The sequence below is a fragment of the Chaetodon trifascialis genome, chromosome 19 (assembly GCF_039877785.1).
Source record: "Chaetodon trifascialis isolate fChaTrf1 chromosome 19, fChaTrf1.hap1, whole genome shotgun sequence".
In the NCBI taxonomy this organism is placed as follows: domain Eukaryota; kingdom Metazoa; phylum Chordata; class Actinopteri; order Chaetodontiformes; family Chaetodontidae; genus Chaetodon; species Chaetodon trifascialis.
In genome coordinates, this window is record NC_092074.1 from 10,855,176 (window position 1) to 10,870,928 (window position 15,753).

A 15,753-nucleotide genomic window follows, 5' to 3' on the forward strand; every position below is an offset into this window, starting at 1 on the left:
TAACTGTCAAGAAAAGCTCTCAGAAGTACAAATCAAGCATTAAACTTTTTACTAAGCTAAGTACAAAAGTATGGCATCAAATATTCAAAGTTCCAAAAGTAAAAGTACTCATGCAAGACTTTTATTATTGCATTATAATTATGGAGGTATTGCTGTGTACACCACTGTAATGCAGAAACTGGTAAAGGTTGGGGTCATTTTAGTTACTTTATCTTCTTTATCAATGCAGTTTAATCTTTTTTAGTTTTACACTACAATTTATTTCTTGATTACATTTTATGTAAATCTTAATCTGAGTAAATGTACTTTGTTATTTTCCACCACTGGAGTGTCTGTCCCATGTCAACTCATGATTACTGCTACAGAAAACTCTGAGTGACAGCTGAACTCACCTGTTCGTGCAGGTGTAGCGCAGGTCCAGGTATGATGGATCATTGTGAGCAGAACAGGGTCGTTCTCCAGCTCAGTGAGGAAGAGCAGCAGCCTGATCAGTCAGTGATGCCCACAGGAAACCCAGATCAGATGAAGGTCCGGCCAACTGAAGGCGAAGAGGGTGACGGAGGTGATGATCAGTGGGACACTGACCTGGAAGCAGGCAGTAGGTTACGGCGGCTAAAACAGATCAGTAATAATGAATTTGCACTCTTTACTCCCCTCACCTCTTCCTCCTTCTCTTCTGGCTTGTCCCACTTCATTTCAGATGCCACCAAGCAGAGACAGCATCCTTCCCTTGCAGAGCGGTATCTGCAGGCCTGTCAGCAGACAGGGGCCACTCCCATTTTCTCCTTCCTCCGCAACTTGAGTGAAGCCAGTCTCAACCTGAACCACTATGGAGTGGGACCTCTGGGGGCCAAAGCTTTGGCCATGGCTCTGCAAGTAGGGGCCTTCAGTCCCTTCAATGAGATATTCATGAAAAAGTAGTTTAATGAAAGAATTCCAACAAGCATTTTTTTTAAATAAATAAGCTTCTAGATGGCCTGACATTTAGTTCTCAAATGATCAGGATTTCATTCATTCATCCAAGTAATTTCTTTTAGAATGACAGTGTTGTAACCAACCTCGAGCTGGAAGACAACGCGCTTCGGGCTGAAGGGACGCGCTACCTGATGGAGATGCTTCAAACAAACAGCAGCATACAGAGTCTAGTAACTATTCTGAAATGTTCAGTTGTGAAATCCCTGCGTGGTATTTGCATTGGTACACTGTGATTCTCAGCTGCTCTGAATTCCAAAAACAGTATACTGTTCAGAACACGCTGATGCCTTTTCATCTCAGTAACGGCTGAATTTCTTTATTTCAGAATCTTTCCAACAACCAGCTGCACCGAGAAGGAGCAGTCATCATCTCCAAAATGCTGTTAGAAAACAGCGACATCAAATCCATCAAACTCTCAGGTGATCAACTACATCTTTCACCTGTGCGAGATGTTTTTGATGCACCTCTGTGCATCGCTGGAATACAGCTGAAATTAGAAGAATGAATAGCGAAATGAATTTCCCTCCCTTCCTGCAGGAAATGAATTCGATGATTCTGCTGCTAAAGACATTGCTGATGCTTTAAAGGTGAGCACAAAGTATTGACTGTTGAATCCATCGTGGCAAAAGAGCATTCAAGCTCCTAAACAGACACTGTTGCGTCTAAATTTGCAATGAAGCGTCGGCTCAACTTTTTCTTTCTTCTCAGGGTGACTATGTGCTCAAAGAGCTGGACCTCAGTCACAACAGGCTGTATGACGCAGCAGGAGAACACCTGGGTCAAATGTTAGGTACGGCGGTTTATTTCTGACTTTTTTAGGAGGAAATCCTTCGAATTTATAACCAAATAATTTAAGTAAAAGTAAAAACAGTAAAAGCCAAGCATAAAGATCAGAAAACAACTGAAATAACCTGACAACAGTGACCCATAACAGAACCAAAACAATAAAAAAAAGGTACCAAAACAGCTGGAAGACCAGTAACATCTAGGACAGATGACAGAGTTAATGCTGAAGTGACTTCTTGAAGGAGAATCTTTTTTTTTTTACCTGTTTGATGTTGTCAGGAAGCACGCTCCAGGCTGAAGAGCCTCTACACAGAACAGCTCTCATCATGTAATTTGTATGAGGACTGGGTGCGACCAGCTGACCAGCACTCACTTGTCGTGTTCTATACTCATGACAAAAACCGGTATTTTCTAGTTTTCTGCAGAAGAAGTGTGGTGTGTTATTCCACATGACAGTTTGCATGAATAAACGGGAAATGAGTTGTATTTATAAAGCGCTTTTCTAGTCTTACCGACCGCTCAGAGCACTTCACAACACGAGCCAGCATTCACCCATTCACACACACATTTATACGCTGGTAGCAAGGTGCCACCTGCTCATTACAAGCAATAACCATTCACACACACACACACACACACACACACACACACACACACACACACACACACACACACACACACACACACACACACACACACACACACACACACACACACCCAGTGCCACACCATCGAGAGCATTTTGGGGTTCACCATCTTGCCAAAAGACACTTCAGCATGTAGACTGTAGATGAAGTGACGACCTTCTGATACATGGACGACTGATCTGAGCCACAGCTGCCACGATGAATGAGTGAATAACTTGACATTGTAGTTTGTATTTCACCTTGAAAGTGGAAGCAAGCATGCTAAAAAATGAATTTTCATTCCAGTTTGACTTTAAAACCTTCATGTGTAATTTGTGGTTTCAAACAAATTGTGACCTTTCAAAGTTTCCCCTTTCTCACAGCCAGAAATGTCGGCATCGAAGTCCTAAACCTGAGCTGGAATCACCTCTGTATGCGTGGTGTGGCGGCTTTGAGTGCAGGGCTGCAGGTGACTCACACAACAAAGCCTTCAGTGTCTATTCAACAGTCTGCTTCCTGTCGTAGCTGCCTGTCACTCACGCTTTTCTTTTCCTCAGGTGAACACCACTCTGAGGCAGCTCTGGCTCTCGTGGAACGGGTTTGGCCATGTTGAGGCAGACTCACTGGGTCAAGCGCTGAAACAAAACAGCAAGCTCGAGCTGTTGGACCTCAGCAGTAACCACATAGACGATGAGGCCGTGATGCTGCTCTGCCGGGGCCTGGCTGTCAACGCCACCCTCCGGGTCCTCAAGGTGAGCGGGTGAAAGGGTGAATAATGAAGCAGTGATTTTTTTTATGCTGCTTTTTGAACTGTAAGAAACTGAAGATGAATTTGTGTTAAATGTAAGATATGCTGTGTGTGTATTTCATTCAGTTGGCCCACAACACCCTGACAAACATCGGTGCTCTGATGCTGCTCAGAACAGTTCAAAACAACATGAAATCAGCAGTGAAGGAGATTGATATTTCTGTAAGTGCAGCAAAAACTATTTTCACCTCTGTGTGTGAGCTTAAGTGTGAATATGAGGCTTGTCTGTATATGTAATGCTCACATCTGCCTGCAGTACCATCTGTATGCTATGAACCTGCCTGTGTGTGTGTGTGTGTGTATGAGAGCAGACGGTGTTTGTGTGCGAGGACTTTGTGGAGCTGCTGGGTGAAGCCCGTCAGAGGCGTCCTGCTCTGGATGTTCGCTACAGCGTCATGAGCTCCGTCACCAGGAACGTTTCTGCCCTCCACATCTTCCAGGTAGTGGTCAGTCTGCTGAGAGACGCAGTCGGTTCATGACGGGGATAAGTGACAAAATATGAAAGTTACAAAAATATGCCAGAGTATCCTAAAGAGATCGCACCTTTGAATGTATAAAATAATTAAATAAAATAAATAAATTAACAAATTAATAAAAGTTATTATTAAAATCAAATCAAAATTTTAAATATGATCTGGATTCTACCATAGAAATTCCTTAAAGAGCGAAACCAGAGCATCATGGGCTTCTTCCAGGCTTTGGATCAAGAAGGAACCATGAAGGTCACCACCTCTGCCTTCAGGAAGGCTGTTAAGGTCGGGCTGCTACAATCTGTCAGAAATGTACATAACTGGGCTGAAGTAAGATATTCTCTACCACATTGGAGTGAATTATGTTGTCATGTGTGCAGGCAGCTAACGTACCTCTGGATCAGCAGCAGCTTGAGTGGTTGATCAAGAAGTTTGACAAGAACTGCACAGCCACCATAACCTACAGGTTAGACTGTGAGCTGGTGTGTGGAGGATGATTATTTATAATGTCAAGAAGAAACACAAACATCAGTACAATCATAAAATAACTTTGGTCACACTTTATATTGAAGTACATATGTTCACTGTTATATTAGCGTCTCATTAGCATGTGTGTTAGTAGCATAACAGCTCGTTATCATAATAATACCAAAACCTTAACAAAAGCTAAGCAGGAAAAAGTGATATTTCTTGAAATTGGAAAATAGTATTTTGACAAAATAATCTTAACTTGGGGTCCACTTACAAGTTTTTCCTCAAGCTTTCAAACCCAACCCACAGTTTTCAGTGCGTGCAGATGATTGTTTCTTCTTCTCTTAAGATTTTGTGGTGGATTAATGAGCTGATTAGCCCAAACAGCTGTGAACAGCTTCAGAAAGTTGTGTTGAATGTCAGACCTGAATGTGTCTCTTTGTTGCAGTCAGTTTGCTGAGCTGTCATAGACACAGAGACACCACCATTACGACGAGGATCAGGGAAAACAGAGAAGACGTGTTTAAATGAAAGTTCAGTCTATTTGATTTTATTCTTTATATGCAAGCATTTCGCAAAATATAGATACTTATAAGGAGGAGGCACTGACATCACAAACCCAGTGGTATTGTGCACCATTATGACAGCTTCCTATGACCCCAGTGACTCCCCCTCCCCTCTCCTCCCACTGTAGTTCTTCACTCAGCCCCAATTCAGTCCAGTGTGAATACTTGAACCTCTGACACCAACCAGCTGCACCCACCTGAGCGCTGCCAGCTGTGTCTGCCGCTGGGCCACAGGGTCCTCCGCCTCATTCTCTCCATCCAAAAATAATCTTCTGGTATGACCACAGAACAAGAGGAGGAAGAAAAAGAGAGCTGGCATCCATATCAAAGGCCTGAGAGGAGGGAAAGAATAGGGCCAGATGCAAGCTAGTTGTTTGGCCACATTGGTTAGCTTTGAATGAAACGGCCTGTAAAGGAAACAGCACACTCATGAATATGCATGTGCAGCATTACTTATTCAGGCCCTGCAGGGGAGGATTATTAAGGGTGTGCTGATGAATTGTCTCAAGGTGTGATATCAAACAGTGCAGTCTGTTTCTGTCAGGTGGCTCAAGCGGCAACCACTGACATGACGCACTGTCTCACCTCTCAGTCAACATGGAAGTCAACCACCGACATGGTTGACTTCCACGTCAGCTGCAGCGTCAGAGCTGTCAGCGTCACTCTCTGAGGAGCTGTAATAGCCGTCCTAGTTGCCGTACGCGAACTCTTCCATCTCGCCTCTTCTCGATCGTCGCGTTCCTCTCTGGACCATCATCATCCAGACGGTGTGCTGTGGTCAAAGCCATTCGATTCCCTCCTCATCATTAAAATTTGTATTGAAGGGTTGGCAAATGGCTGCCAGAGAAGTCCCAAGATATTTTGCAGCCTGTCTCCTCTTTCCTAAATCTGCAATGATGAAAAGACCTGCTGGCCTCTGTTGCAAAAAACAAAATCTGGACTCAAACACTCTGTATGGTCTTTAAAAATCAATGTGGAATTAAACAGAACTTATTAATTTAAAATAAACAATTTGAAGACACTAAAAACACAAAGAAAAACAAATTAATTATAGTATAGTGGTTATATAATGTCAGTCATTTTACAGCAGGTTCTCATCTGTTTTCTGTTCCAGTGGTTTTGCACATTGCTAAACTAATACCTTTTGCACTGCCCTCATTCTCACTGTAACAGTCTGTTTGCATGACAGATTAAAACACTCCACACTGATAGTACACATTTGGTGTATTTTTTGTGTCTGTATGTATACACCTTGTAAATATAATTTAGTTTCCCTTTTGTTTCTTCCTTCAGTGCTACTTTTATATAATGTGTTATTTTATTGCATATTTTATTGTTTTTATAATTATTATAATTCTATTCCACTTTAAATATTTGAATATATGTTTATACATTTTCTATGTGTGTGTGTGTGTGTGTGTGCAGTGAGTCAGCACATTGGCTGCACTTCATTGTGCAATCTTAATATATTGCATATAATATTGTATAACGAGCTGGAGTTACTGGACTCAAGCTAATTTAACAAGAAAGCTGATAAAATTGAAAACAACACTGTAAGAAGAACTTAAAGCCAACTTAAGGTCACACCCAACGACTCTGGTCTTTCATTTGACAGGTTATTGACTACGATTGATATCAGAAGATATCATGTAGGTTCACTCAACTCTGATTCATGCTCTGAAAGGCTAAATTTAATATGAAAAACCCAATTTCCATTTCAGCCACATGGCTTAATGGATTGACACTATGCTAACATTTGTGAAACTTCACACAGCTGATAGATTTATAATCACATCCACATGATATTAGTCTGATTAATCATTAGAACATTAAGCTCTGGGAGAAGTTTGCACATCAAAAATGAAAATGTAGCTCTCTGCCAGTGTGTCAATACTTCAAAGTTATTTTTCGATTTATATTACAAAAACAATCTTACATATGCCATTAGGCCTTTGAGTTGGTCCATTTGTTGTTGGAAAGCTGTCGGGTCTCCCCGCCAGTATTCATGAGTGATGTGTTTGCATAGAAGAGTACTTTTCATACTGAAAAAAACTTCATAGGGTGTACTAAATAATAGTGAAAGTGGGGCTAAAGAATATAAATAAACAGTTTTGGTTGTTAACATTATTACCACCTTAAACTCAAACCACACTTTTTCCAAACTGGATCAGAATTCAGTTCTTTATATCATGACATTGATATAATTAGCTATTTAAAAGACAGAAAAAATAACAGAATAATTTAGGTAAATTATCTCTCTGATGTGGCCTAATGAAAACAAACAGCTAGCTGCCAATTTCTAATGGGCCATCTTTCATCTGAATGGACACAAAGACTTAAAACCCACATCTTATTGAACAGTCCAATTGGAAATTCACAGATTTGGCCAAATTTTGAAGACGAGACAAAAACCTGCCAACAAACCCTTCAGATATCTATGCACCCACTGGCACACGCTGCCAATTAGCATGATCTCGAAAGCGCTAATGGAATCTTGAGCGGTAATAAAAGTAAATAATTAAATTAAAGGAACCCTTGTATCATTGTTTGCTGTATTCAGGCCCATTAGGACCTCCAGTATTCTCATGGTAATCTAATGTTTGGGTTTTTTGTGCTCTCCTAATGAATTCTGTGTTTTTCCTCCAAACAGTGTTGTTCAGACATTTGTGTAGGTGCTGGCAGAGAAACAAAGACGTACATTAGGACCCATTGTCCCCCGTGATTATTAAAGTAAACAGAAATACTGAAGGGGTATCATACACAGCTGCACACACTTGAGCCTGTGTTTGTGAAGTGGGAGAAAGGGCCGATCAACCCTTAAGACTTTGTCAGAGATGATCCCATTATTTAGAGCTTCTCAAGAGGCGAGCGGTGGGCTGGCTAATGAGGCTTTGAAGATCAGCCTTTGGCACTGAATTCAACTGCAGCAGAGGATTTGGCACAAGATAAAATGCTTCAGCCAAGATCGACCGTGAAGACGTTCCCTGCCTCAGCCTCGTGCTTTTATTTTGCCGTCGTCATATTTCTGAGCCATTTGCAAAAAGGCAAAGTCCGCTCAGATCAGAGCTCAGGTGAAATGTGCAGTCTGCAGTGAACACGTCGCACTGGGCTGCAGCTTCCAAATGTCTTGTGCGTGTGAACAACAATTCAAAACCCAAAGAGATTAAACTTATGGTCATGCAAGACTAACTACAGCAGGAAAACTTCACATTTGAGAGGCTGGAGCCAGAAAATTACCCATGTTTGACCATTAACTGAAATTCTAATTTGTTGCAGATTAATGGATTAGTCTGTATGTACCATTTGCAAAGTAAATGTGCAAAACAAGGTTTCGTACATAAAACTCTTGAGATGTTTAATGTTTAAAACTGTTTCTTTAAATAGATGCATTTGATATATAGGGTAGTACAAAGAAAATCCAACATTGGAGCTTGACATAAAAACCTGCTGCCAAATTGTGCATTTTTAACATTACTCCCAACATACAGCCCATAAAGTAACAACATACTGTTTGTTATATAGGTTTGATCAATGTCTTTAGAGTTTGATGGTCAAAGAATCAGCAGCACGACAGGTTTAACAGAACATAAAAAGACAGGACACGGATGAGTGTGAAGCAGGAATGTAAGTGAACTGAATCACGCCCAAATCGTGTGCTCGACAGACAGGTTGCTCATTCTGCTTTCTAATCTGTTACTGGTAACAATGGCAAGCAGCAAACCAGCTCCTCTTTCAATCCTGTGTTGAGAGTAAAAACATCTTGAGCTCATCTGAGGGAGCTCCGCTTGGCCCCGCTGTGGAAAAAGTGGCTCAGGAGCATCAACTAACAAGCAGGGGAGAAAGACATGAAGCCTGGTGCCTGGAAAATCCTTTCTGTTTCATGATTACACACAGGCGACAAGGACGCTGCGAGTGTTGTCTACTGCTTCATCTGAGAGCACACGGGTGTAATAACACACCCATACGGGAGTTACCTTCAACATCTTAAGCCTGTATGTGCCAGTTTTTAAGACGTGTAATGTAAATGAGACTTTGTTTAAGTCAAATGTAGGAAACTAATTATTGGTAGACTATGGCAATCTTTTAGCTTTGATTTAGCTAAGGCCTGTTTTAAGTAGATTCTTATGATTGCAGATACTTAAAGTTACTCTCTATAGATAATACCAAGTATTTAAGCTCCATACAGGAACACAACCTCGATGTCCCACTGCAGTCTGGTTGAACGGTTGAAACAACAGTGGTTGTGTAGGCGATTTTGTGCGTCTTGTGCGTGTTTTTTGTGACGTGGAGTTCATTTTATGCAGCCGAGCTTTCTTTAAATGAGAGTAATGTGGTGGTAGAAACATCACATGTCCAGAAGCAACACCCGTGGATCTTCCACCACCGCTTTGATCTTGCGTAAGAAAGTGACTGCTTCTCTGCCGTCGACGAGTCGGTGGTCGTATGTCAGCGCCACGTACATCATGGGCCGGATCTCCACCTGCCAAAGCACAAAGCAGCGTCATCATTCACTTGTGTTTGAGTGCATCAGATTTGGAAAACTAGTAGATCCTCATTAGACAGAGACTTTTCTACCAACAACACTATTACCACCCAGGAGAGAAACTTCATTACAGCTTGGTTAATTTTTTTCTTTTGAAGTGCAGAGACAATTTTGCCATCTGTATCAAAGGACAACAAAAAAAAGAAAACACAATTCTCACCTTGCCACTGATGGCCACGGGTCGGTCAAAGATGCCATGCATGCCCAGGATGGCCGACTGTGGAGGGTTGATGATGGGTGTGCCAAACATGGAGCCAAAGACGCCACCGTTGCTGATGGTGAAGGTGCCTCCATCCATGTCTTCAACAGCGAGCTCATTGTTACGAGCCTGAGGTGCACAACACAATGCATTTTCTCGTTTTTGTCATCAAAGTAAATAGACACTGGTTTTACTCAAAGTTGCACTGCAGTCTAACATGACTAAGACAGATCGTTTCCCACATGATCTCACACGTTAGCATGTCTGTGGCACAAAGCTTTTTACCTTTTCTCCCAGTGCGTTAATGGCTTTCTCGATGTCAGAGAAGTTCATGGTCTCAACATTACGGATCACTGGAACAACAAGTCCCTGAACAGATACGTGTTATTCAGCTTAATTCAGTGTTACCCAGCACTTATACATATATATCTATTTATAAAGTTATATAGAGCCAAAAGTCATACCTTTGGAGTTGCAACAGCGACACTGATGTCCACATAATCCCTGTAGACAATCTCTTTGGTTGTATCATCAATAACTGCAGTTAAAAACATTTTGGAAAGAATGTTTGTGAAAAAGAAAACAAAACAAACATAGGAAGAAGAATATTTGGCTGTGCCTGCCACATAACAGAGAGTTAGAACAGTGGAAGTACGTCAGCGTGACCGTACCGGCATTGACAGCAGGCTGGTCAGTCAGAGCGTGTGCTGCAGCCTTCACAAACGCAGACATGAAACCCAGTTTGATGTTGTGCTTCTTTAAGAAAGCATCCTTATGGAGAGTCCTCATCTCCTGAATGTTGCTGAAGCAAAATGTCAACACATTAGATAATCTGTAATGTCTGTAATGTAATATATTCAAAGATCACAGTGTGACATTGGCGTGCAAATGACTCACGTCTGGCATGAAATGTGAATCGGGAGTTGTATGGAGGCTTGTAATACGAAGCGTCTAGATCAATGTAAATACTATAAGGCTCACCTCATGTCCACCTCGTTGAAGGTGGTCAACATGGCGCAGGTGTTCTGAGCCTCCTTTAGCCTCTGGGCAATCCTCAACCGCATACGGTTCATCTTCACCTGGACAGAAGGAGAACAAACAAATGTTTTAATATTAATACAATAAAGAAACAAAACGCATGAATGAAACATAATGAGTCATTAGCACATGTGTTACCCTGTTTTCTCCTCTGCTTCCTGCTGTTGGAGGAGCTGGTGCTGGAGCTGCAGCAGTGGGCTTTACATCAGAAACTTGATGAAGAAGACAGAACGTGACATCAGGAGCCAAAACCAGTGCTGGTGGCCTCATATACACACTGCTCAATAATAATAAGTAAATGCTTTCTGCAGTACATAGATATAAATGCGAGAGAAGGAAACACACCAGGTTTGGCTTGGGCAGCCTGTGTTGGCACTGGGGGCACTGGAGGCATGGCAGTGGGAGCTGAAGCTGGAGGTGGTGGTGGTGGTGGTGGTGGTGGTGGTGGTGGAGGGGCTGCAGCCTCTGCTTCAGCTGCAGCTGGGGAGGGAGCAGCTTTGGCTGCAGCAGCAGCTGAAGAAACAGAAGTCAAAAACGACAAATGTAGTTCGGTCTAATGATTCACAAAATAACCCTTTGCCTAAGTATGTTTCAGTGGTGTCATAATACATGACATTTTAAATTATCCATTCAGACAAGGTTCTCAGCAGCATATTGAGCACAATCACAGCAGTCATTTAAAAAATAAAACATGGTGAAAAAAAAAAAAAAGATACCGGCTGAGCTCCACAACCCAACCCAACCCATTTCAGTTAAGTATTAACAGAACTGTGTCTGTACCACCAAGCACTGAAAGTCCCATCAGATGTTTCCATTTAAAGCAGATTATTCTAAATTTATATTGTGTATTACTGAACTGAAACTCAAGTTTCACCGACACCAGCATATAAAACTCAGAAATGTGTTCATTTTCAGTGATTCAATTAAGCACACCTCCTTTCCGGAGTTTGAAGAGGGGCGTCCCTCCTTCTACCTTCCCTCCATCAGGCACCAGCAGCTCCTCAATGACCCCAGCTGCTGGAGCAGGGACCTGTACTGAGGTCTGTGCAAAAATACAGTACAAAACACACAAGTTTAGAGTAATTTACTCTTCATCTGCTTAAGCGAAACAGATGTTTTAGTTTGATGGTCATTCTTGTTCGTACCTTGTCAGTCTCAATTTCACACACCACTTCATCTTCTGTGACTGAGTCGCCCACAGCTAAAAGATAAACAGTAACAGTGCATCAGTTATACAATACAGGACACTGAAACCTTTGAAATTATGACAATATTTTACTGATGACAGGTTGACTTATTATACCAACCTTTCTCCCACCTCACATCCCCCTCTGTAACAGATTCTGCGAATGCAGGAGTTTTGACTGTGACGACCTCATCCCCTGCACAAAAACAAAACAGCTGCCGTAAATTAAACACTGAGAAGAGTTGATGTCAGTGCATAATGCTGAGAACCGCTGCAATACATACTGTGAACAGCAGAAGTCTTGAAGTATCTGATGTGGAAGACAGTTGCTGATGATGGAAATTCACATCTAAATGAAAAGAATGAAAAACATTTTAGACAATGCCTGATTGGTCTGAAGAGTTTCTACACATGAAGCGTTTACTGAAGTGCATTCAAAGACAAACCACAGACTGGGAGGAAGCACTTACGGCTGGGAATTCCTGTAAACTAGCCGGCTGCAGGCAGAGAGGCCTGACAATGAAAAAGAGAAGAGGAAAAGAAGAAAATCAACAAAAGCTGTAATGACTTCATCTCCCGAGGCTCGAACATGAGACATGAGTGTTCTCTGAAAGCTGCAGTTCAAAAAGCACATCTGATTCTGCTCTGGAGCTTATTTATTCATGAGCAATAAAATAAAAACTGCAGTCTTACACGTCATATTACTGATAAGGCCAACAAATACAGTTATTGGGTTTAATCTACTTAATCTGAAACATGCTTACCTGACACACTTTGTCGGACGGGAACATTATTGGCCTGAAAGGATAAAAAGTAAAAAATCAGCTTTTCACATGTATCTAGTCATATCCTGTGATTTTCACAGCCCTTTATACTGGCAACTTTAAAAATCCTGAGTGTGATTTTCATTAATTGATTAAGTAATTAATCAAAAACCAACAATGAGCAGATTAATCGTACTTTTTAAAAACGATGTTAGTGCATCTCACCTGATACAAAGACGACCTTCACTTAGATCACATAAAATGGGCTGAAATTATTCTCATTATCAATTAATTGGCAGACCATTTTCTCAAGGAATCATTCGTTGCATAAAAGGCCAGTAAAATAGTGAAAAATCGCAATTTCCCAGAGGGATATGTGTTGTTTTATCTGACCAAAACCCGAAAGACATTAAGTGTTCAATTATATAAAACAGAGAAAAACAGAAAATCTCAGAAAAAGCAAAACTGACACCAGAGAATTTCTGACATTTCAACATATAAGCGATAATCAAAATAGTTAGATAATTTTTCTGTTGATTGACTAATTAATTTTTGCAGCTTTTTCACTTTCATACTGTGAGAGGAGTGGCTTACCACCGCGGCTGAACTCTTTCCTCGCGAGAAATCCTAGTTGAATGTGATGAATAAAAGAGCTAATTGTGTACATGACTGATCTCAATAAGTACATCTTAATAACTCACACAACCATGAACCAACTTTCTTATGAACCACTTGCTGCATTAGGTATACGGGCAGACACCAACATCATGTGTGGGATAGCACACTTTGAAAAGCTTGACTTTTCACAAATGCCCGCTGAGACGATAATTTGCTTCTGTTAAATGTGAAATAACATTCAAACAACCCTTCAACTTTCACTACTGGATTTTCAAACAGCAAAAAACAGGCTGCTGTAAATCTAACTGTGCTGCATTGCTGTAATTTAGAAGTCATTCATGTGGGTATTTTCAGGGCAGGGCCTTTGGTCATGAAGCCGGTCTAGTGCTGGCTGCTTTAAAATGGATGTTTGTTTGGTGCATTCGGTTATAATCCGGAGCTAAATCTAATGATGTGGGATGCCAGAGAAGGGTGGGGTTGCAAGATATTGACCAAATCATCTGCAGTTGATGAAAGCATGTGCAGGCATGTAGCCACCAAGTCATTTGAGTTTCATCTTATTCACAAGAACAACTATTGTTGACATGTGTTATGAAGGGTCAGGAGTACAAAAATACTTCTTCAAAATGATCCTCTTGAAGTATTTCCTTAATCAAAACTCTTGATGGATTCTTTCACAAATTTTCAGAAAATCTTTTGTGACATTACAGATACTCAGTTGGCAGGTCATTAGGTTACACTTAGGAGAAATCAATGCAGTATATTACAACCACCCTTTCTGTCAAAAGCTGAATCAATTATTCAATCAGTTGATCAGATGTAGTTTTTAAAGCTGAAATGCAGAACTCTCATCGATTCCAGGTCCTCAAAGCCAAACTATTGACACAGCCATTAACTGTAGCCCAAGACATACAGTCAGTTGCCAATTTATTGAGTTTGCCTAGCGACAACTAATGCAGTCAAACTCAACTATCGTGCTATAAATCCTACCTTCATGAAGGTTACAATTTTCAGAGTTTTCAGAGGTGCTGATTCACCTGTATGGACGTTTTGGTGGGTGTAGTTTGTGGTGCTGTAAAAGAGAATTGCATTTATACAGAGAGACAGAACTATGGAAATCCCAATTGGGATAACCCAGTTAGGACTGCAACTAATGATTATTGTCATTGTTGATTATTTTCCTATAAATTGTCAGAAAATGGTAAAAAAACAAAAACAAAACCATTGATCAGTGTTTCCTAAAGCCAAAGATAACATTTTCAAATGTCTTGTTTTGTTCACAACCCAAAGATATTCATTTTACTGTCACAGGAGTAAAGAATTGAACGTTTTTTTTTTAAATTACTCAAACCAATTAATCGATTATTAAAACAGTTGCCAATTAAGTCAGCAGTTGACAAGTAATCCTTGCAGCTCTAAATGCAAAGCAATTCAACAGCACCACAAACAGCAGCCACCAAAATGACTGAAGCTGGATCAAGACCACTCTCACACTTTACAAAAACTGAACACAGACTCTTCATGAAGGAAGGCTTTACTGCAGAGCTGTTATTTCAGACTTAATTGCTTTGAGCCAAGTATACCTAATAAACTGGCAACCGAGTACATGTCAAGAACAAACATGAACACTTTAGCAACACGAGCACCACAGACTCCGTGAAGTTTTGAGAAGTACAAATCGGACCTGGCAAGACACTCAAGTTAGTACCGTCGCGTTTCAGCTTCATTGCCTGTTCGAAGTACTGACAAGACAGCTGGACCTGTGAGGTCAAAGCCATGTTATCCCCTCGGAAGACATACATGTCGAACATAACATAGGCTATTTCTGTCAGGTCAGCTGCACAGACCTAAGTTCCGACCTGTCCTAGGCACCATAACAAGCTAAAATTAGCCTGTAAAGACTGCTCCCGTCATGCCAGTTATTAAAAAAACTTTTAAATAGTAGACAATAATATAGCTGAAAGAGGACAGAGGTTATGGTTCTTTAGCTTGTTAGCTACTCATGTCATGAAATGCTGACTAAAGCTAACTTTTAAGTCTGGCGTTTAGCTTGAAACAAAAGCCCTGTTCAATCGTCAGGTAGCTGCCGGGATACTGTTATCAGGTCTTTGACAAACTTGAGCTCACTCGTGGTCTCTGAAGCTGTCAGGGTCCGTCTGTCCTTGGCACGCGAGGCCCTGCGGAACAGTTGATTGCTAGCTAACAGCTAGCAAGGTCCTGTTTTTATAAGTCGAACCCGCTTTAGAGTTAATACACAAGCTCAGTTCACCGATTTTTTCCCAACCTACCTGGCTCACCACTGACAGAGAACGGCCAAACGTCCGGTATACACATCTGGAGCGCGATAACATGGCACTAGCTGCTGGGTGTATCACTTATTTGACAGCAGTCGAAAGAGCGGTGCGGAAGCTCGCTGCACCTAGGCGACGGGGTGGTCCGACTGGAAGGAACCACTGCGGCGGGGGGGGGGGGGGGGGGGGGGGGGGGGCTACGGGGTTCTGGGTACATCAGGAGCTGGGTCTGGATAAAAATCGTACTGAACACCCTTATCTACAACCTGACACATGACATGTTTTTAGTGAAATAAAAGGGATTTTTTTTTATGATACCATAAAAAACATTAATTTGAAGATAACAGGATTGTACCATTGCCTACATAGCGGCATACATAGGTAGCAATTCATTTTAAGTTCACAACTGAAC

At 41.3% G+C, this 15,753-nt stretch overlaps 1 protein-coding gene and 1 pseudogene across 1 annotated transcript; one reads left to right on the top strand and one right to left on the bottom strand.

Annotated features, from left to right (window-relative positions):
* Positions 1-426: 426 nt before the first annotated feature.
* LOC139348118 (leucine-rich repeat-containing protein 74A-like) lies at positions 427-4,663 on the top strand (annotated as a pseudogene).
* Positions 4,664-8,034: 3,371 nt separating this feature from the next.
* Positions 8,035-15,478, bottom strand: LOC139348004 (dihydrolipoyllysine-residue succinyltransferase component of 2-oxoglutarate dehydrogenase complex, mitochondrial-like). The gene is made up of 15 exons (XM_070987926.1): positions 15,339-15,478; positions 12,433-12,466; positions 12,139-12,181; positions 11,953-12,017; positions 11,790-11,864; positions 11,628-11,683; positions 11,416-11,524; positions 10,828-10,995; positions 10,621-10,694; positions 10,426-10,523; positions 10,116-10,246; positions 9,909-9,982; positions 9,730-9,813; positions 9,406-9,573; positions 8,035-9,182 (listed from the first exon to the last, which is right to left on the bottom strand). The coding sequence occupies exons 1-15, from the start codon at positions 15,399-15,401 to the stop codon at positions 9,048-9,050; spliced, it is 1,377 nt and encodes a 458-aa protein (XP_070844027.1). The 5' UTR covers positions 15,402-15,478; the 3' UTR covers positions 8,035-9,047.
* Positions 15,479-15,753: the final 275 nt, after the last annotated feature.